The sequence below is a fragment of the Ornithorhynchus anatinus genome, chromosome 5, assembly GCF_004115215.2.
Source record: "Ornithorhynchus anatinus isolate Pmale09 chromosome 5, mOrnAna1.pri.v4, whole genome shotgun sequence".
NCBI lineage: Eukaryota > Metazoa > Chordata > Mammalia > Monotremata > Ornithorhynchidae > Ornithorhynchus > Ornithorhynchus anatinus.
Window position 1 is genome coordinate 29,876,187 of NC_041732.1, and position 22,894 is coordinate 29,899,080.

The following is a 22,894-nucleotide window of genomic DNA, read 5'->3' on the forward strand; positions in this document are numbered from 1 at the left end:
AGTGTAGCCTAGTGGATAGAGGACTGACCTGGGAGTTAGAAGGACCTGGGTTTTAATCTCTGTTAAGCCACTTGTCTGCTGTGTGACCTTGGGCAAGTAACTTCACTTCTCTGTGCCCGTTATCTCATCTGTAAAATGCAGATTATAACTGTGAGCCCTATGTGGGACAGGGACTGTGTCCAACCTGATTAGCTTGTATCTACTCCAGGACTTAGAACACTGCTTGACACATAGTAAGCACTTAACAAATACCATCATTATTATTCTTCTCTATGGCTCAGTTTTCTCTTCTGTACAATGGGGATTATGACTGTGAGCCCCATGAGAGACATGGACTGGATCCAACCTAGCTTTTATCGACCCCAAAGCTTAATACAGTGCTTGGCATATAGTAAATGATCAACAAATACAAAAAAAAAAGTACTACATGGTATATACTATGTGCTGGGAAAAAATACACAGGTGAGAAGATGTGGGGGGAGCTTGAGAGCTTAAATTTGCTCAAACCAGAGGGGATCTCTTATCTAGGGTGCTAGATCTTACTAAATTGATGCTACTTTATGGCATCATTTCCTACTATTTTCTTTAATTTCAGAATGAAGTGGAAGGCCCATCACCTAACACCCCCTCCCCAATACCCAAGGGTGTTCAGAGAATGTCTGCTGAACCTGAGTAATCCTAGATGATTGAATCTATCTGAAATGACTGAGCCAAGTAGACCTTCCGCTCAGACTAAAAAAATTTACAATATAGGATTTGTGTCAGCCCAGCTCTTCAGGATTCTAAGGGGCCGAGACACTATCGTGCTCTAGTTTGTGCACCTGAATCCTATTCAAAATTTGTGAGAAGCAAGCAGAATCTGAGCTCTTAGGAAAAGGAAATCATGAGTATTCTCTTTATCCCTATTTCTAGTGCTCGGTTTTTATTTTGAATTCTAGAAGTTAGAGCAGATTACCGTGAAACCCACTTAGGAGATAACTCTCCCGGAAATGCCTCTCTTTGACACATAAAAGGATTTTCTTACCATGGATTTCAAATTCTACTGAGGGCCTATATTCTAAGGTCACTCATAAAAAAAAGACTCCTTTTCTGTGTGAAATGGTGGGAGGTCTCCTTCAGCAAGTTTCATTGCAATTTGATTCTATTTCCCCAGGAAACCAGCAGTGAATAGGACCTTTTATAATTCCCCTTTGTTTCCCTTTAATTTCACAGCTTATCTATATTTTAGCAAGCCAAATGGAATTGACTTTTGGGACTTTCTTTTGGTACTGCATTTACTTCCAGATATTATTCCTCTAAAAGAAAAAACTTTCACTAAGGTTAAGAGGATTAGCCTAAACTCACTAAGACAGAGGTGCAGGAGAGGCACAACTGAGGGCATGTTTAATAAGCAGGCTTCCAAATTCACTGGAATCACCATATCTTTATTTTTATTTCACCATCACATCTTATCACATTACACTCCTGTAACTGTAATTTGGGTCAATACCACTTCTGGGTCAAAATAATCAGGTGAATCCTGATTTTGGTAACAGGTTGTACCACACCCAATCACTAAGAGTTTGGAAAAAAACAAAACTCAGGCATTGAGAAGAATAATACAGCTGCTGAGGTCGACAGTTAGAATCCAAGAGTAACATTCCTGTCTGATTGCTTTTATAAACACCACTCAGTAATTTTCCAGTACAGTAGTCCTCCTGCTAACAACCTTGCCAAGGTTTCACTCATACTGGTCTTTTATATTATTTCATAGCAATTATCTGTTTGATGCCCATAGTTTGTTAGCCTTGTCTCTATTATCAGACCAACATTTTGCCCAAATATTAAATAATGATAATAAAAATTAAGGTATTTGTTAAGGACTTACTATGTGCCAAGCACTGTTCTAAGTACTGGGGTAGATACAAGCAAATCTGATTGGACACAATTCCTGCCCCACATGGTGCTCACACACTTAATCCCCATTTTACAGGTGAGGTAACTGAGGCACTGAGAAGTGAAGTGACTTGCCCAGGGTCACACAGCAGACAAGTGGCAAAACTGGGATTAGTACCCATGACCTTGTGACTCCCAGTCCTGGGCTCTATCAACTACTCCATGCTGTTTCTCATGAGCACAGCACTTTGCTCAATTTACTGTGAAGTCTAGCTTGCTTTGGAGATTGAAGGGATTCAGATAATGCTCTTCAATTCTTATGACAGAAGAATTGTCTGGTGGAAAAAACAATGGTTTAAGCCTGTTGGGTCACCTAATCTGATTCCAGCTGGATCATTCAGTTTATAAGTGATGTTGCACGGTTGTTTTGTTTCCCTTCTTTACTTCCTTCCTTTTTGGCATCTTATCCCAAATCCTCAGCAGATACCAATGTTCTTTTGGGATAGATGAGAGAGCAAATGCCCTCTGCCCCCATCCGGACTGCCTAGTGAAGCTTCCATCTACGTCAAATGGAGGATCACTGGCAAGGATGGCTGCCCTGCCCTCTCTTACCTGCTCTTTTCCTGTTTGTTTTTTTCTCCAGGGAGTGGATCGTGGAGCAGGATTGGGTTCAATAATCTCTGCCTGCAAGATGGTGGAGTGGATTAATACCTAATGCTCCCTAAAACATCATTACGGTATTAGCATTTGAAGAGGCATTGATGTGCTGATGAAAAATAGCATTCACTCTTGCTTTGTTCTCCTTACCAAACATCACTCCATTCTAAGTACACTTATTCCAGAAATATTTCATCTCTAACATCACTGCGAGCTGAATTACCTCTGCAGGGCAAGGCCTATGAGTGAAGGGTCGGGGTCCATTGCTGGTATTCCACTTTGTGGAAATGGTGCTTCAGGGTTGGAAGGAGATGAGAGAAGCAGCATGGCCTAGTAGATAGAGCAAGGGCCTGGGAGTCAGAAAGACCCGGGTTCTAATCTTGGCTCTGCCACCTGCCTGCTGTGTGTACTTGGGCAAGTAACTTCACTTCAATGTGCCTCAGTTACCTGATCTGGGGATTAAGACTGTGAGTGCTATGCATGTCAAGGACTGTGTCCAACCTGATTATCTTGTATCTACCCCTGTGCTTAGTACAGTACCTTGTATATAGTAGGTGCTTAACAAATGCCAAAATTATTTATTAGTGATGTAATGACATGGTTTTAAGGATTTTTATTTTTTAAGTTTGGGGTTGTATTTTCAGGAAAGTATGACTCGGTCTTGGAAACAGAAACATTTCTCCCTTGCTCCTCCGTACAAACCACCAAGAAATCTTTTGACGTGTTTGCAGGGGGATCCCATTTTAATGAATTCATTTTTTGTTCAATTAAAAGCACCCCAGAAATAAAGATGCCCTAAACACATATGCATGTGCATGTGTGCATGCCCACGTCCACGTGTGCACGCGTGCACACACACACACACACACACATCTAGACAGCATCTGTCTTTCCTCAGTCAAGAGGTGAAGGAAGTTGGCACATCATCCAGTTAATCCTTCCTTGGGGATATGACTGGAACATTTACCTCCATGGAGGAAATTGTGCTAGCTACAGCCCTGAAACATTTAAAACTACATAATTTTCTAAATCAGTTATGGCAGTTAAAGGGTTTCAGACTTCATGACTAGGGGAATCTCTTGGGCCTTAGCCACAAGCTATGATTCAAAGTGGATTGTGTAAGACTATGGTTTCATGGATGCTAGAATATAACCAAATTTCATAAAACAGGTAGGGGAGGGGTGGACTTCAGTATGCCTCTGAAGGACATCAGCTTATTGTGGACAGGGAACATGTCTACAAACTCTGCTGTACTCTCCCAAGCACTTAATAAAGTGTTCTGCACACTGTAAATGCTCCATAAATACCACTGATTGATTGATTGACACTTTATGTTGGATCTTCTGGAAGCCTGGCAAGTTGGTTTCCACTGATGATTGCTTTTATAAATGCTGCATTTCCAGTGAAGCATATTTTAGTGTGTGTGAAAAACAGTGATGGAGAATTTTCAGGACTGAAGAATAATTTAAACAAAAAAAAAATCCTCCTCTGGACTGAATTCTCATTAAAGCCTTTGTCATATATACTTTGTCAAATTATATGACTTAATGTTTCCTTATTTCTCATCTAAGTTTTCTGTCCAAACACCTCTAGCAGTGTGTGCCAAAGTAAGTCAATGGCTAAGGATTTCTGGTTCTTCTCAGTGTATTTGACTATTTTCTAGCAAGTCTGGGAAAGGGAGTAAAATATACAATGCTCTCAGATACTCTCAGAAGATGCAGGATGAGGTTGCTGTGCACTTACAGATCATCAGATCAAAACACAAGGTTGATGTTCTTTGCTAGAGACCAGGGCAGAAGTATATCAGTTCACCAGGCATCCAGCAATAGTGTTTGGAGTGAAATCCTGTCAAAATTTCTGGAATATTACAATGAAAAAACACAAACAAATGGGGAAGACGAAGAAGGAGGGAGAGCTCATGGAAGATAAATTTTGTTCTAAATCCTGTCCATATGACAGGAGATAAGTTCAGCTAAATGCATTTCATCTGTGTTGACTGCCCATGAAAATTCTTGTGCCAGCATGCCTCAAAACCCACCCTGGGATTTCAGACATCAGCACCCTGACAGGCCAAATGTCAAGACTTTTCACAAAGCCCAAACCCTTTTCTTGCTGGCTGCCATCGCTGCCCTGGGAAATTGAAGGAAAACAAAAACAAAAAAAATCCCTGTGAGTGCCTACCTTCTGTTGATTGAACAGGGAGACGAATGACACCTCCACTCAAGTAAAGAGTCAACTAAACTGATAGAATCTTCTAGAGATCTACTTTTCCAGCCCATCCTGCCACAACACTTAGAAGGCTGAAATGTTTCTGTCATTAAAAACAGATTTCAAGATTCTTTTTCTCAAGTAGTCTTTCATATGGCTTGTTCTTCCTTGGCTATTGATTTACTTTAAATGGCTTCACTGGCATAGAATTGTCAACAAATAACCAACTGTGTATGCAGCTTTGATGTACAGATAGGAAGACAGTTATTTTGAGCAAACAGACTTTAGGGAGACCCTGTGCACCAAATTACTTGCAGGGACCTGATTTTCCTTTTGATGCAAAAGCCAACCAAGCAGCTGAATCTTTTTCATCTTTCCCAGAATTCTGGGGCTCTGAGGTAAAGCTAACACATTCTCTGTACCCTACTAGATGTAGATGAAATATCTAGACTGGATAAAAACCAGTGAACATAATAAAAATTAGAAAATGTTAAAAAAACTGCATTTGCATAGCATTGTGGGCTTTTTTTAAAGATCCTACTTAAGGTATTTTAAATGCAGGGTATGTTAAAGTTCAAGATATCATGAAGGAATAGGAATTGCAATAATTTTGGTATTTGTTAAGTATTTACTATGTTCTAAGCACTGCACAAAGCCTTGAGGCATGAAGCATGGTGTAGTGGATAAAGCACGGGCCTGTGAGCCAGAAGGTTATGCATTCAGAGAAGCAGCGTGGCTCAGTGGAAAGAGCCCGGGCTTGAGAGTCGGAGGTCATGGGTTCGATTCCCGGATCTGCACCTGTCAGCTGGATGACTGTGGGCAAGTCACTTCACTTCTCTGTGCCTCAGTTACCTCATCTGTAAAATGGGGATGAAGACTGTGAGCCTCATGTGGGACAACCTGATTACCCTATATCTCCCCCAGCGCTTAGAACAGTGCTCTGCACAAAGTAAGCGCTTAACAGATGCCAACATTAATTAATTAATTCTAATCCTGAGTCGACCACAAGCACTTACTTCAGTGGTCTGCACGTAGTAAGTGCTCCATAAATAGATTGAATGAATTTGTCTGCTGTGTGACCTTCGCCAAGTCACTTTACTTCTCCGAGCCTCAGTTACCTCATCTATAAAATGGGGATTGAGACTGTGAGCCCCACGTAGGACAGGGACTGTGGCCAATCTGCTTTGCTTGTATCCACCCTAGCACTTCATAAAATTGTTGACATATAGTGTTTGACAAATACCATAATTATTATTATTGTTATTATGCATGAGAAAAATCTCTAATTTCATCATCAGATCCCACATGGGGCTCACATTCTTAAATAGGAGGGAGCACAAGTAGTGAATCCCCATGTGGCAGATAAGGAAATTGAGGTACAGAGAACTTAAATGACTTGCTCAAAGTTACACAAGAGGTAAGTGGCAGAATTGGAATTAGAACCCTGGTTCTCTGACACCCAGGTCCATGCTCTTTCCACTAGGCTATGCTGCTTCTCTACATTACAATTTGAATTACAACTTCAAATTATATATTAAACTACTACACTAATGTATCTTCTCAGTAAAGGTTTATAACTGCTACATTAGGCCACAGATGTTAGGGAAGCAATTTTATGGGATTCCCAGAGACTCCTCTAGAGATGTGTGGAAATTAACAGAAACTTCTCTATCTAGTGCACCTCAGTGTCCACTCAGGCAAGTTCCCAATGTGATACTTCATTTCAATTCTCAGACTGTGGATATGTGTCTCATAAGATAGAAAATATGCATATGTCTACATTCAAACCAATCTATCCATACATCCGTATATCCATCTATCTATTCAATATATGGAGGTGAGATGCAATAGATTTTATTTCCTACCCATCTGTCTTTTGGTTTCTTCACAAGTTTATCCATAAACAACCAGAGCCCTTACCTCACTCTAAAATTACAAAATTTCAAATGTTTACACATGGTTGGGGAAGATCTAAGCAAAAAAGAGAAATCAGCATTAAATTTGAGAAGGGAACGGTTTGTTTTATTAAAATTGCTATACATGTTTGCTTTTGGAGAACAGTATCAAAAACATATGGGTTTGTTGTTTCAGATAAATAAATGAAATGGCCAATGTTTTGGTGACTGTTGTTTTCCTCCTAATATAGGAAAGCAAAAATACCCAACTAAGGAATTGCAGAGAGAGATCATCTCTGAACATCAAGTAAGCTTTAGTAAATGAAAAAACCAATTCATAGTTCAATTTTTTGACCTAGGTGAAAAATTAATCTTAAAAAAACTAAGCTAGTTCTTTAAAAAACATAATATTTGCCCTTTAAAAATGAAATTTTCCTTTACCTGTGAATTTTTAATGTTATGCATTAAGGTTATGAATTTTTTGAAGCAAGCAATGATCCTCTAGATTATAAGATCATTGTGGACAGGAAATATGTCTACCAACTCTTTTATATTGTTCTCCTCCCAGTACAGTGGTACAGTGGTGGTTAGTACAGTGCTCTGCACACAGTTAACACCCAATAAATACCACTGTTGATGGCGATTAAATAGATATTTCCTGGACAGTAATTTTAAAAATATTACTTTAAAGCAAATCTATTTTGGCAAATCCTGTTTTCTAACAACTGACAGAGGCCATTTCATAGAACCGGGTTCGGCCAACTTTACAGAGAAAGGATCACCATTCAGTCTAGATCAATCTGACTTCTGAGTGAGAGTCACTTATGACAGGAAACATGCATAAAAATACACACACTTTAACCAAACACAAAGCAAGAGGGGAAAGAAGAAAAGAAGTTTCTTTGGTTACTTGTATAGCCTTAGGCACCAAAGTGTAGAAATCCTGGCAGAGATGTTGGGAAGTTAGAGATTTTTTTCACACATGCCTCTTTGCTACATTTTATTTATTCCCATGACAAACTTCTTCCTGAACTCATTGGAAATAAATATTTTTCCTTTATGCCTCTTTTGAACACCTGGTTGTTTTTGCCCTTCAATTATCGTCCAACTTAGTTTACACCTCTATATTTTTCTTTATTTTCTCCTGTAATTCTAACATTCTAATTAAAGTCTAAGACAAAAGCTCACTGCTTTTCATCTCTAGTGGGCATCATAAATCTTAGTGAATTACTATTTCAAATAGTTTCTGAGTTGGACATTTCTGAGTTCCATTTTGAAAGGAAAATCGCGAATTCTAGCCCTCTGACCTGTCCTTCTTCACACTCATCTCCTCAAAAGTTGTTGCATCTTGAATTATAGGAAGTTTCTTCTACACCAAAATCAATAAATTATATTTATTGAGCATGTTCTGGGTTTAGAGCACTGTACTAAGTGCTTGAGAGAGTAAAATATTACAGAGCAGTCTGGCTTAGTGAACATGCCTGGGAGTCATAAAGAAGGACATGGGTTCTAATCCTGCTCTGCCACATGTCTGCTGTGTGACCTTGGGCAACTCACTTAAGTTCGCTATGCCTCAGTTACCCCAACTGTAAAACTGGGATTAAAAGTATGAGCCCCATGGGGTGGGATATTGATTGGGTCCAACCTGATTAACTCGTACCTTCCCCAGTGCTTAGAACAGTGTTTGGCACATAGTGCTTAACAAGTATGATAATTATTATTATTACTGCATATTCCTTGCCCACAAAGAGCTTCCAGTCTAGATGTGGAGAAAAACATTAATATGAACATTCCAAGCACTTAGTACAGTACTCTGCACACAGTAAGCACTCAATAAATATGAATGAATGAATGGTTTTTTTCTTTCTAGTGCCATCTAACTTGGGAATCACAGTCTAATCCTTTCCTCTGTTCACAATAACACTGTAAAGATATAAGAAACCCTATTACTGGGTCACACCAGTGGTTCACCTAACATAGCATGGCAATAAGATACTTGGAGGAGTCATGTGACAGCTGACTTCATGTGATTAACAAAATATTTTATTCCTGTCCTCAATAGATAGTTATCCCCCATCTCTAAGTTAAAACTGTAGCAAGTAATGTTAGATTAGATAATGGAATAATTTTTTGGAGAGTGCAATATTTAGGAAGAGACTGTGGGGGGTCTTTAAGAATAGATTAAGATAACCATCTGTCTCAATTGGCTTAGGTGTACTTTTGCCTTCACTCGTGATGTATTAGATGGCTTCTTGAAATTCCTCCTGGCTCCACAGTTCTATTATTTCCTTTTAACTGGTGGGAAAGAAAGCATGGAGAAGAAGAGGAAACCCGACCATGAATATCTTAATGACAAATCACATGAGTAACCAGGATCAGAGCCCAGTACTTTCTTTGAATCCCAAACCCTGTTGCAATTGGTACATTCACTCCTCTTTGGAACTGGAAAGGCTAATAGATGCTCTATGCCTGGAAATAGTACCCCCATGACACTAATTCTAACGTATAAGGCTGAATCACAGATCATCTCTGCCTCTTCCCTCTGCATTCCTAACTTTCCTTCTAGTAACACCCCTATGAACTGTTCTTCCATGAAATTATATAAACCTGGTTTGAACCTGAACAACTTCCTGTGGTAACCAATTCCTGTGGTTTACCCCCACTTTGGGAAGAAGTTTAGTTTGTTTTGAACCATGCAACACATTTCCTCAAACATTCTGATAAAGAGAATTCTCTCTCTTCTTGGATTGTTCCAACCAAGTCCCCGAACCCCCCAGAATTTAAGTACTGTATTTGAAAAGCTGACAAGATTACTTAGCCATGTCACCCAGAAATGCTACTGCAGTTTGATTTTAGCTTATAATTCTGTACCTAAATAGATCCATTTACAAACATTGTTCTTAGATTTCAATCTGTCCAGAAATGGACTCCACAGCAATTTTCTGTGACTAGATCAAACTAAACATTTATTCCTTCCATTCTTCATATTTATCATGATCTCACACACACACCGACAGCAGTACACGAAACCTAAACAGTGCATGCTTTCATGAAGATCAAGGGAATCAGTTCAACATCCTAAACCAGGCAGCCCCAGTTATAGTAAATCGAGCAGAAAGGACAATTTAGGAAAAATGGAAAGAAATGTGTTTCATTGTAAATCACTGCATAATTCTCCAATTGTTAGTAAGGTATAAAGTGCCAGTAAGACACAGAATGTTATTTTTTATACATAGCCTTAATTCAACATACTGTACAGTGTGTACCCAGCTGGGAAAATGTCCAAATCATAAATGCTATAGGGGAAATAACGAATAACTTGGAATGGTCTACTTAAGTGGCTAATAGGCTCTTCTTATGCTGCAAGAATGCTAAATCTGTTAAAACATTAGATCTGGGCTCTAAAACGAGTTCCATAATGCTTATTAGCCTGCAGATTATTCCTAGACCATTGGAAGACAATCTCTGAAATAGCTAGGCTCACGTTTTCTCCAATTTTTGGCATCGACCCTGCTCCAAGGAAGAGTTTCATATGCAGAGGTTCTGTTCATCAGTGGGAAAACTGGGTAACCTGTGACTTGAATTTTCAGTCATAACAGCTGAGCTGATCTGTGATTTCTGAATCTCATGCCATTGGCAGGGCTGGGTTTGCCTATGTGTTTGCATTGGTGAGCAAGACATTGGAAGGAAGCTGTTCAACACACGTGTCAGATTCCAGATTCCATATGGTTCCAGCGGGGCCTGGGAGAAATAGCCCTATAGCTAGGCAGAGGATTAGAATAAAGAGGTGCAAATGGTGTGCAGTTGGAAAGGCAAAGGAAACTGCAGGGAACTTCATGGAAAAAGAGGGTCAAAGAAAATAAAAGGTAAAATCGGGAGAAAAAAGGAAAATAACAAACTTCTTTTTTTCAAAGGTCAAACAGTAAAAATAATACAGAAATACTCATTTACAGTTGCCAGTTTCAACAGTGTGTTGAATTTTCTCTTCTTAAATAGCTCTTTAATGATATCAAAAGCTTCTCCAGCTTTATTTGATTTTGATTGTGGCCATTTGAATTTCCATGTTCTCCTTCGAGCTGAATTTAAGCCTTAATTCTCTTTCACATGTTAAAAACACGCTTCTTAAATGATTAACCACAAAGCTGTGTTTTTTCCTGCAGATAAAATTCTCACATTTATTTTTCAGCTTCTAATTTTTTAGCTTCAAGTCTCTATTTCAGTCCAGTTTCATTCACAGCCAGGATCTTCCCCATTCTCATGTTCTACATCTCTCCTGATTGCATAAATGCTTACATCTCCAAACAGCAGGCTCATAACCAAAGAATCATGACTCTCCCTCCTTCATTTCCTAGTCTGCGGAGTTTAATGACAGCCCAGTTACAGACCACTCATTTACTAGCCAGAACCACAACCTTTTCCAAGACTAGGTGTCAGTTCGACATGTCCGCTGAATTTTAAATGACTAGGATTGTTGATCCAATAAAAGAGATAGTTTTATTCAGACTTTCTAGAGGTTGGCAGTCCTGAAACTAGCCTTTAGGAAGAAGGAGGATAGAAGGGTCCTGCCTTTAGTATTTTTCTCCATCGGTCCCCTTGAGTCCCTCCCATTGTTATTCTTGGATAATAATACTAATTAATTGTGGTATTAAGCACTTACTATGTGCCAGGCACTGTTCTGAGCAATAGGATGGATACAAGTAATTGAGCTGGACAAAGTCCCTGTCCCACATGGGGCTCACAGTTTCAATCCTCATTTTACAGATGAGGTAACTGAGGCATGGAAAGGTGAAGAGATTTGCCTAAGTTCACACAGCAGTCAAGTGGCAGAGCTGGGAATAGAACCCAGGTCCTTCTGACTCACAAGTCCGTGCTCTAACCACTAAGCCCTGCTGCTTCTCAGTTGGGCCGTGGGGTGTTGAGAAGTGGTGATAGGAAAAGTCAGTCAATAATATTTACTGAGTGATTACTGTGTGCAGAGCACTGTATTAAGCACTTGGAAGAGTACAATATAACAATATAACAGACACATTACTTGCCCACAACGAGCTTACACTCTAGAGGGGGAGACAGGCATTAATATAAATAAATTATGGATATATACATAAGTGCTGTGGTGCTGGGTGGGGGATGAATAAAGGGAGCAAGTCAGAGTGATGCAGAAGGGAGTTGAAAAAAAGGAAAAGAGAGTTTAATCAGGAAGACCTATTGGAGGAGATGTACTTTAAATAAGGCTTTGAAGCATAGGAGAGTAATTGTCTGTTGGATATGAGGAGGGAGGACTTTCCAGGCTAGAAGCAGAATGTGGGAGAGAGGTTGGTAGCGAGATAGATGAGATCAAGGTACACTGAGATTAGCATTAGAGGAATCTGTAGGCTGGGTCGTAGGAGGAAGATAGTGAGGTGAGGTGGGGGCACAAGGGGCAAGGAATACGGAGATTTTGACATGGGCATCTCAGCAGTGTTTCTTAACTCAAAGATTCATATTTCCTTCCCAGTAAAGGAAACATTTAGTATTAGGCCTAAGGCTCCCTTTGTCTTATGCTGTAAGAAGAAGGTCTGCTCCATTTTGTATAGCCCAAATCCTTGAGACCTGGATGAAAGGCCTGGAAAAAGTCAAACAATTCACTAGGGTGATCCTCTGGAAAGAGTTTTTAAGAATATAGCTTTCTCTCCTGTCCCTCTTCCCCCATTTCTCACAATTGGCCTGGGATAAGTGTCCAGTGGGATATGGGAGGGGAAGGGATCAAACTACAAAACTCTCTTAAAATACTCCAGAATATTTCATTCCAGGGGAATACGAAAAGTAAATATGAAAGTTAGGGAAGAAGGGACAGATGATTAACTAATGGCTCCATAATGTCTGGGCACATGAAGTGTGGATTAGTTAATTTTGGATGAATTCAACTTTCTTTCACACTTGTGTGTGAATTTATTTCCGGTTTGCTACAAACACCCACATAGGCAAGCACCCATAATTTGAATGACTTTTCACACTCTAAAGCTATTAAAACTAGTGGTTGAAGAACCAACCATTACTTGGAATCCTGGATAGCTAAATAAAATCCAACCATGTGTTGAGAGAAACTTTGGAGAGTCAATATTCACTCCAAAGGCACTCGGTTAAAAAGAGCTATCTAAATGACGACATTTTTCTTCAAGGCTACTATTTGAATGACCAGGTCTCAGGCGTCCTTTGAGCTTTTAACTTCTAGGTTCCGGGTTCTAGATGGGACTATTCAAGGGAAAAACACAGTGTAGGGGTGTCTCTTTCCCAAGCTAAAGCAACCCTATCTAGTAATAACTCTCTACTGGAATTGTTACTCTTTCGCCACACTGCTTTCTAGCAACTACCTATTGGCATACTATACAGGGATCTGGTAAGGGTAGAGGTCCACCTTTTGGGTCAGGTATAGAACAAATTCTGGGCTGATTTTGTAATGGTAAAAACCTCAGAGAGATTTTATAATTAATTTGCCCCCTCCTACCTCACTTCACTACTCTCCTACTACAATCCAGCCCGCACACTTTGCTCCTCTAATGCCAACCAACTCACTGTACCTCCATCTCATCTATCTCACCTCCAACCTCTGGTTCATGTCCTGCCTCTGGCCTGAAACACCCACTCTCTTCATATTCAATCAACAGCTACCCTCCCCAACTTCCAAGCCTTATTAAAGGCACATCTCCTTCAAGAGGCCTACCCTGACCTAGTCCTCTTCTTCTCCCACTTTCTTCTCTGTTGCCCTGACTTGCTCCTTTAATTCATCCCATCTCCCAGCTCCACAGCACCAGTGTACATATCCATAATTTATTTATTGGTCTGTCTGTCTCTCCTTCTAGACTGTAAGCTCACTGTGGGAAGGGAATGTGCCTGTTATACTCTCCCAAACATTTAGTACAGTGCTCTTCAGACAGTAAGCACTCACTAAATATGACTGATAATGAAGGATAAAGCACTACAAGAATATAAGATATGAATTCCGATCATCTTATTCAATACTTTTCCAGTTGTCTATTCAAGTCCTTACCATTTGGCACTATCAGCATGACTAATTCACACTGTAATGGCATCCACTCAGTACTATAATGCTTACTTTAAAAGAGCTATTGATGCAGTTTATGCTACATACATTTTTTGTTTGAGTCTCTCTCCAATGCCATGGATACACTTTAATTACCCTGAAGAACTCAATAAAATTGAAGGTTTCTAAGGAAATACTGGAGGATAATGAATTTCTTTATCTAGGAAGCCTTTTTGGTCCTGCTTTTTACAGCTCAGGGGATTATACAGCAAACTCCTGATGGAAACTTATCAAGACCTGTGGTTAATGGAATGAGACGTTGAATTAAAAAAAATTGTTTGAAAATCTCAAGAAAATTCAGATTTGTTTGTAAATATCTTTATACGGGGATACAGAATGGTTTATTCTAAGATGTTCATGGTCAGAGAATATGCAAAATATGTGGTTCTAATATCTGGGTGGGCAAAGCTAGTGGAAATATAAATTCTAAGCAGACAGCAAGAATGTGCTTCAGAAATGTTTCCAGTCAAAGTGTGTTCAGTGTGAACTTATGGTCTGCTGTGGAGAGAGTGTGAGTGTGGTCTGTACTATCAGCTTATGGGCCCTCTAGAGTTCTGCTCACACCTGAAACTTTCCGGGTCCCATTATATTGTCAAGTGTAATTCATTCATTCAATTTCATTTAGTGAGCGCTAACTGTGTGCAAAGCACTGTACTAAACACTTGGGCAAGTAGTATAAAACAATAAACAGTCACATTCCCTGCCCACAACAAGTTTAGAGTCTAGAGATGAGCCCATCTGTGCCACCCTAATGGTTAAATTAAAACATAGTGATCAGATCAAATCAAAATTGGCTGCAAATTCCCTTCCAAAAATCATGTGGATTTTTGGCTCTAATATATACCCATAAAAGAGAGGCCTCTTGGAATTATGAGCATAGCAATCCTTCATCAACAGGGCCTCAAGTAGCAATTCCACCCCTTCTTGAATTCTTTCTAATTACAGTCTAACTGTATAAATACTGTTATTTTAACTGTAAGGTAAGCTGTCATTCAAAGTAGATTATACTTGAGAATAAGGTTAGTTCACATATAAACAGTAGTGGGACTTATATGCCTCTTCATAGAGATTATGTTGTTCATAATGGGCAAATTGAGATGCCTAGAACAAAGTGGACAAACTTGTCTTTAATCCTATTAGTTTGCTAATTGCATCTGACCCTCTCATATGTCTCTTTTATAGTATCTGCACTGTAAACCATCCAATCGATCAACCATATTTATTGAGCACTCTGTGCAGAGCACTGTTCTAAGCACTTGGGAGAATATAACATAACAGAGTTGGAAGATACCTTCCCTTGCCACAGTGAGTTTACAGTCTAGAGGACTGTAAGACAAATATTTGTCTTTAATTTCCACTGCTACCTGCAATAGCAAAATTTGGGTAGGTGTTTGTAGATGTACTAATGTGCAATGTAAAACCAGTTGTGTTCAAGAAGTCCCTTGAAGCATCTCAAAGTGCTGCCATATTCATCACAGATTTGGGTACTGCTCAGACTCAGCTCTGATTCCATGTGCTCTGGGCCTATTTTTCCTCAACTGCTGCCTGTCAGATTACAGCAGACTCAGCACGGAATCTTCAGTCTACAGACTTACAGATTCACTTTGGATTTATGATCCTGGGGTGGCGCGGGGAGACATAAAATCACCAAGCATTGCACTAGGATCATGAATAAGACGATGACTGGTGAACAACAGGTAATGCTAGCATGTGGTTTGTTCCAAGACATGGATCATGGATGGTGCTTGAACTCTGACTTCCCTCCTACTCTGCTTTGTGATTTTGGTAGCTCATTGCTCACGGTTTCAGGTTAGTCACCTGAAAAGAAATAGGTAGAATAAACTTGTCCACCTATCTAGGGTCCTGAGATTGTTAGGAAGGTTAATGAAGTACCATCTGTTAAGATTCTTCTAACATGAAACCAAATGATTAGTATTTTGCAAGGGTCAAATAGGTGACTGTGGTTATTGAGCGATATTCCACAAGACCTCACAAGTGCATGCTTGGAAGACTTTTTTTCACATCACCTGTTTTTTCATTTCCATTTCATTCACACTTTGCAAAGGGCTTTTAGAAACAATGATATGCATCCAAATCTTTTTAAAAGTTCTTGGAAAAGTAAAGAAGGATCATAAGTATGAATGCTTGGGGAAGTCATTGGTGTGTGTGTTTGTGTGTGTGTGTGTGTGTGTGTGTGTATATACAGGCACGCTGTTGGGTGCATTTGAGAGATATAATCCACCGCAATCCAAAGCATAATGCAATCGTAAAATGTAAATATATTTTAAAATGATATGCTAGATGGCAAAACCTAAACCATTCACTTCCAGCAGAGCAAGACACAAAGGCATAATATTACATAATACAATAGAGCTGAGTTACTATGCAAACTCCCAATGAAACCACTGGAAAAAATGGCTTAACTGATTTACACATTTAAAACAATCCATCTTGGCTGACAACTCGAGTACTCAGTTTCAGCCCAATTCAATTTAGAATAAGTAATAAATCCATGAAAGCTCGGATTCAGAACAGAAGTTTTGATGGCTGCTGAACAATAGCACAATACAGCCTTCTGTCCCAACTATGCAATCCATATATTATATGTCTAAGATTACTATTCATTGGAACTTCTGTTGACCATGGTAACATTTCATCTGCAAATACTTGTAAATACATTTTTTTTCAAGTCACAACTGTACACCCACACTTGAGTGCATTTTGCTATAGAAGCATGCACCTTCATACAGCTCATTGTGGGCAAGGAATGTATCTGTTTATTGCAATACTGTACTCCCCCAAGCACTTAGTAGAGCTCAGTAAATACTACTGAAGGAAATACGATTGAATGAATGAATTTAAACAACCTGAAAACGGGGGAGAAAAATTTAGATGGACTATTTTCCTTTCCAACAGGAGAGGATGCTTGTGGATGCCTATTTTGATCAGTACTTGGTTTGTCAGTGTTGTGACATTTTCTTAGGGAAGGCTGACTTTGTTATGCATTCAAGTCAAAATTACAGAATTTATGGGAACAATATGTATGCAGTTTGACTTGAACAGAGGTTTGAGCACCTCACAGTTAATTGGAAATCCGTACTGTCTATAAAGAAATAAAAAGTATTATGGCTAGGTTTGTCCACTATCTAATCAGTGTCCCACCACCTTTATGGAACTAAGGGATGCTCACTTGAATCAACTGAAGTACTAGAATGGGAGAGAATATTGGGTGGCAATGTCATAACTTTTTAAGAAGCATCTTCTTACCGTGACTGACAAGGGTGTGGGTTGCATCTCCGGACCTGGGGCTCTGGGCGAGTCACACGTTGGCATTCACTATCATTCACCAGTGTCATGGACTTATTAATGATCTTAGTGCAAGATACAATGGTTTTTCGTTCCCCTGCAAAATGGCAAAAAACAAAAACAAACAGCAAAAAAGAAAACCAGAAATTAATCCAATGGACTCCAAGATTTAATGAAAATGTTCAAGTTTAGGAACAAGACCTATATTTATTTACACATTCTTATTCTCATCTAAAAGGGGCTTTCAAATAACTTTGAGAAGATGCAAGGGTTTCACCTAGGAGCTTCCTACCAGCAACCTTAGCTTGTCTACAAAAATTAATTTGAAAATGCTTTGACTGAGTAACTATTTAGTTATAAACCTTTTGAGCAACAGACCAAAATGAAATGCTTTCTGCATTCCTGCACTAGGCCACACTGTTTCTCGAGGAGCAACCTAGGAGTTCCCTAGTTGCTATGGGGATGACCAGTGGCTCCCTCCAGGCACGAAGACGATTGGGACACCAACTTAAAGCTATTACCCTGTCACATCTGGGGCTGAGATCTCTTGTTCTATTTCAATATCACTTGCCTTGTTTTCGCCCCAGAAGGAGGTAGATAGAGCATGGGCCTGGGAGTCAGAAGGATCTGGGTTCGAATCCGAGCTCTGTCTGCTGTGTGACCTTGGGCAATATACTTAACTTCTTTGGGCCTCAGTTAGCTCATCTGTAAAATGGGGACTAAGAATATGAGCCCCATGTGGGACAACCTGATCACCTTGTATCTACTCCGGTGCTCAGAACAGTGGTTGCCTCATAATAAGCCCTTAACAAATACCATAATAATAATAATAAGACTGTGAGCCCTATGTAGACATGGACTGTGTCCAACCTGATTACTCTGTATCTGCCCCAGGACTTAATACAGTGCTTGGCACACAGTAACTGCTTAACAAATGCCATTAAAAAAAAAGAAAAAAAAGGTCGCTCCTTAAAATACGTCTCCACACCTGTGGCTCTTCCATCCAGAACTTTGACCAACTTTCAGATGTCAGAACAACAACACAGAAGTGGCTAGAGTCATTGGCAAAACACTGCCACAGGTGCATTCCCACTGGGTGGTGAAGAACTGATGAAAAATAGCCACATTGACAAACCTGCCAAAATGTTCTGGAGCGGTGACTTGCAGACACTTGGAGAATAATTTTTATATTTGCTAAGAGAACGGATTCCATTTGATCTGATTCCCAAGGAAATAACCACTTTCATAGCAAAGCCCTGCCTTCAGCATGTATATTCTGGCAGCTTGGCCAACCGTAGTCATTTCTTGTCTGCCAGCCTCCTGCAAACCCCCATGCAAAATAATCACAGCAATTCCCCAACCGCTTACCTCCTCCACACTGCACATTGCATCCTTCCCATCCGCTGTGGGTCCAGATGTACAAAGATTCCTGTTGCTTTTCTGGCTCACTCTGGTTTTCAGCAGTAGAGTTTACAGGAATGGTGTATTCGTAATGAATTCCATAATTTTGGTCATGAAATAACAACACCTGGAGAGCAGCAGCAACAGAAAAGTTGTTGGGTATACAATAAAAAGAAATGGACTGTAAAATTTGCAAATGCAGCCCACCATCTTTGTTTCCTATGGTCAAACATGACCAGTTCTCTCCTAAAAAGGATTAATGAACTGCTAGGTATATTCTTTAGGCAAAAGGTGGGAACAGGACTAAACAAACATAACACCCGCTTTAGATTGCTGAATTTGATGGGGCAGGAATCATTCAAACAGTCAGGTGGGAATCAGAATTCGAATTTATGTTGACTTCAGATGGCTGGCTTTTCAAAGAAGGAAATCATCCTGAACCTGTGAAATTGATTTTACATAAACAAATGGACTGAAGTCTTCTTTTTCTTTAAAAGCATTGGTAACCTGAGTGTCCATTTCTTAACTACTCGAAATCTCAAAGCTCCAACCAAACTTTTCATCTCCGGGCCCCAGTATGCAGCCTGGCATAGTGGAAAGAGCATGTGCTTGGGACTCAGAAGGTCATGGGTTCTAATTCCTGCTCTGCCATTTGTCTGCTTTGTGACCTTGGGCAAGTCAGTTAACTTCTCTGGGCCTCAGTTACCTCATCTGTAAAATGGGGGATTGAGACTGTCACTTGGGACAGGGACTGAGCCCAACCTGATTTGCTTGTATCCACCCAGCAGAGCAGTGTTCGACAAATAGTAAGCACTTAACGAATACCAGAATTATTATTATTATGAACTCGACCAAGCTGACAGAGAGAGTCTAGGCCTGTGGATGATACCCAGCCAAGCTTCTCTCCTTATAAGACACAGCTCAGGCCCCGTACCCTGCATTGCTGTCCTTTCTCTGTTTGGGGTTTCCTGAAGCAAAGGGGCTAATACACATCCGAGAGAGCCGGGCGTTTGATTGGACTTGCTTGTTCTGAACAATAACCAGAGCAGGGAGAGCAGGTGCTCTGTCTGTTTCAGTTCGGTGACAGCTGACAACACTTTGTGTAAAACAGCATCCCTTTGTAAGAAGAGTAAGACGAGCTGACTTTAGAGGGAACTTCTTCATTCCAAAGTAGGAACGTTAGTGACGTTTTTGAGGAGCCAGCTGATATTAATCTTACTCCAAGTATGGGAGGCTTACAAGCGTATGTCCAATAATAGATAACAGCAGATACTGTGAAGTCCACCCTGCCTCTTTAAGGCAGGAAAGGACACGCTAAAGAAGGTGAATTGTTAGCTTCTCTCAGCATCCCTAGGTCTCGAGTATACTTGGCCCATCCAGCACTGCTTTTTAGAGCAGGCCTAACTAAATAAATGTTCGTTTATCCAAGAAATAGACTTGCAGCAACGTATTTGGAGAAATGCCTCCCGGTATTATAAAACTGCTCCTTAAAAGAAATCTTTATTATCTCAGTATGGGAATAAGACTAGTGAATCTGGGATCCATATGAAACCAATTTCATGCAATTTCGTAGCCACGTATAATTTTTTTTTTGTATGTGTGTAATTGGTTTCAAATTCAGGTCACCATGACTCCCCTGAAGCTCCTGGCTCTCTCTCAGTCAAGTGTGCTCCCCTATTGTTTGGACAACAGTTTTTTATTTAGGGGGAGAGAGTAACCATCCCTGTCATTCTTCTGTATAAAGAATTAAAACAACTATCCTATTTCAAGAAAAAGATTAATACTACACTCAGGAAAAGAGCTTCAACTATGTAAAATGTTGTCTTAAATGAGTTTTGTTTATTACTGCCCAAATGAATTCAGGCTGAATATTTGCCTTAACATTCTGACTCTATTTTTGCTTGGTTTCTGAAAGCTTTTGGAGCTGAGGAAGGGAAGGGAAATTCACCCACAAGAGTACACCAGAGCAAAGTAATTCACAGAAAAGTGGGAGATGCTCATGAATGGGCTTTATTATCTCTTCATTCTCCTTTGCGTTTTTGAAATTCTTTTATTTAAAGGTGGAAAACTGAAACCCCACATGTCCAAACTTCCAAAATGATGGCTGCTGTGATAATGAGCATGTAATGGGATGTAACAAGAGCCACCTACAAAATATACAGGCTCATCTCTAGGTCTAAGGTCTCTACCTGCACAGGCCCCTACACTTTTTAGATGAAATGCGTTCAAGTGAGAAGAGAGGGTTATGCCTGTTGATTTCTGAGGAGTTTTCGTAATACACCTGGATTTGAACTTAAAAAAGTACTGGAATGCAGAAGGAGGCATGAGGCCAGTGACTGATTCAAGCATCTCTAGAAAGATAGCTCAGAGAGGGGCATTCATTCAACAGGCTTCTGTTCTGCTTTTGAAGGTGTTTGTGTGATAATTAATAATATAGTACTTATTAAGCACTTACTATGTGCCAGGCACTACTCTAAACATTGATTCATTCGATAGTATTTATTGAGCACTTACGGTGGGCAAATCACTGTACTAAGCACTTGGGAGAGTACAAAACAACAATAAACAGACACATTCCCTTCCCACAATGAGCTTTTGGTCTAGAGGGAGCTTACAGTCTACACTGGAGTAGATATAAGTTAATCAGGTTAGACAGTTCCTGTCCCACATGACGTTCACAGTCTAAGAAGGAGGGAGTAGGGTTTTAATCTCCATTGTACAGATAGGTAACTGAGGCCCAGATAAGTTCAGTGACTTGCCCAAGGTCACATAGCAGACATATGGCAGGGCTGGGATTAGAATCCAGGTCCTCTGACTCCCAGGCCCGTGCTATTTCCACTAGGCCATGCTGCTTCTCTAATGCTGGAATCCAACAGAAAGGAATAGTCTACAGAGTGCAATGGATGGATACAGGTTTATATGCAACCAGTCAGTTCTCACAAATTTTACGTCCATGGAAAAGGTGTTAGATTCAAACTGGGCACAGGAGATTTATATAACAGGAGACTATCCACCTGAAAATGGGTGTTCATAAGAGCCAGTAAACTTCTTCAAATGTGAACTAACCCTTCGGGGGAATGGGATGGTGAAGTCAAGAAGGTGAGTAATCAACAATTCCACAGATTAAGATTCAGTAGTAGAAGGAGCTTGTTCAGTAGCTAGTCTCCATCTCTGATGAGGAAGTAAGTTAAAATTGTAGCAACACAAGTTAGGCTATACAATGAAATACTTTTTTGCATAGTGCAACAGGCTTTGGGAAGAGACTGTGGGAGGTCTTTAAGAATAGATTAAGATAATCATCTGCCTCAATTGGCTTGGGTGTAGTTTTGCCTTCTCTCAGGGGGACGAATTAGATGGCTTCTTGAAATTCCTCCTGGCTCCACAATTCTACTCTATCCTTTTAACTGATGAGACAGAAGGTGGGGAGAAGAAGAGAATCCAGACCATGAATAACTCAATGACAAATCATGTGAGTATGCAGGACCAGAGCCTTTCTTTGAATCCCAAACCCTGTTACAATTGATACAATCACTTCTCTTTGGAACTGGAAAAGTTAATAGATGTAGCATGGTCTAGTAGAAAGGTCACAGGCCTGGGAATCAGAGGACCTGGGTTCTAAGCCCAGCTTCACCACTTGCCAGCTGTGTGACAACTTCTCTGTGGCTCAGTTACCTGTAAAATGGGGATTAAGCCTGAGTCCCATGTGGAACAGGGACTTTGTCCAACCTGATTATCTTGTAACTACTGAGGGCTTAATATGGAGCCTGGCACATAGTAAGCGCTTAACAAATATTAACAAAGCATTAAGAAACAAAAAAGATGCCCTATATCTGGCAATAATTCCTGAGCTTTATTTTTCAAAGCATTTTCATACCCACTGTCTTATTTATTTCACAACATCCCTGGGTTGCAGGAAGGTTCAAAGAAATGCAACTCCTAAATTAAAAAAAAAATTAAAACTGGTGGACTTTTGAGGGAATTAACAAGGAGGCTCTACTAAACCCACCATCTGACAGAACACCCTATGTTATGTAAAAAGCTGTCATCAATCAATTTTTACTGCCCACATTCACATACATTTCCCTTGTTTAGTGAAGTCACTTTTGAAGGAGGAGAATCAAATACCTCACCATGGTACTAGAGGTACCTTGATTTGATTGTGCTAAAAGGGCAATACATGACACCAAGATGCGTCTTTGCCTCCTAAGCCTTTAGGGAGGAAGTAAATGGTTACAGTTCTTATTATTCATGAGAAACACAAACAAAGGATATAAAGTTACCATCAAGTGCAGTGGTATTTTAGTTGGTCCCTTGGCAGAGATTTTCTCCCATAGACCCCTTCGTACGTAGCGGACAGTGGTGCCTGCGATCTGAAACTCACCGGGAAGCTCAATCTTCCAGTCACTGTTAATGGATTTCTTACTGGAGTCTTTGAGAGCTGGAAAGACAACCAAAGTCGTGACATTAGAAA

The 22,894-nt window shown here is 40.0% G+C and overlaps 1 protein-coding gene across 1 annotated transcript in view; it reads right to left on the bottom strand.

Moving 5' to 3' along the window:
* The window catches only part of ADAMTS17 (ADAM metallopeptidase with thrombospondin type 1 motif 17), a 368,163-nt gene that overhangs the window by 64,320 nt on the left and 280,949 nt on the right, over positions 1 to 22,894 (bottom strand). The window contains exons 17-19 of the mRNA XM_029066734.2: positions 22,704 to 22,861; positions 18,391 to 18,550; positions 16,984 to 17,119 (exon numbers count right to left, since the gene is read on the bottom strand). Of these exons, the coding sequence (XP_028922567.1) occupies positions 16,984 to 17,119; positions 18,391 to 18,550; positions 22,704 to 22,861 (454 nt within the window). The remainder of the gene's footprint in view (positions 1 to 16,983; positions 17,120 to 18,390; positions 18,551 to 22,703; positions 22,862 to 22,894) is intronic.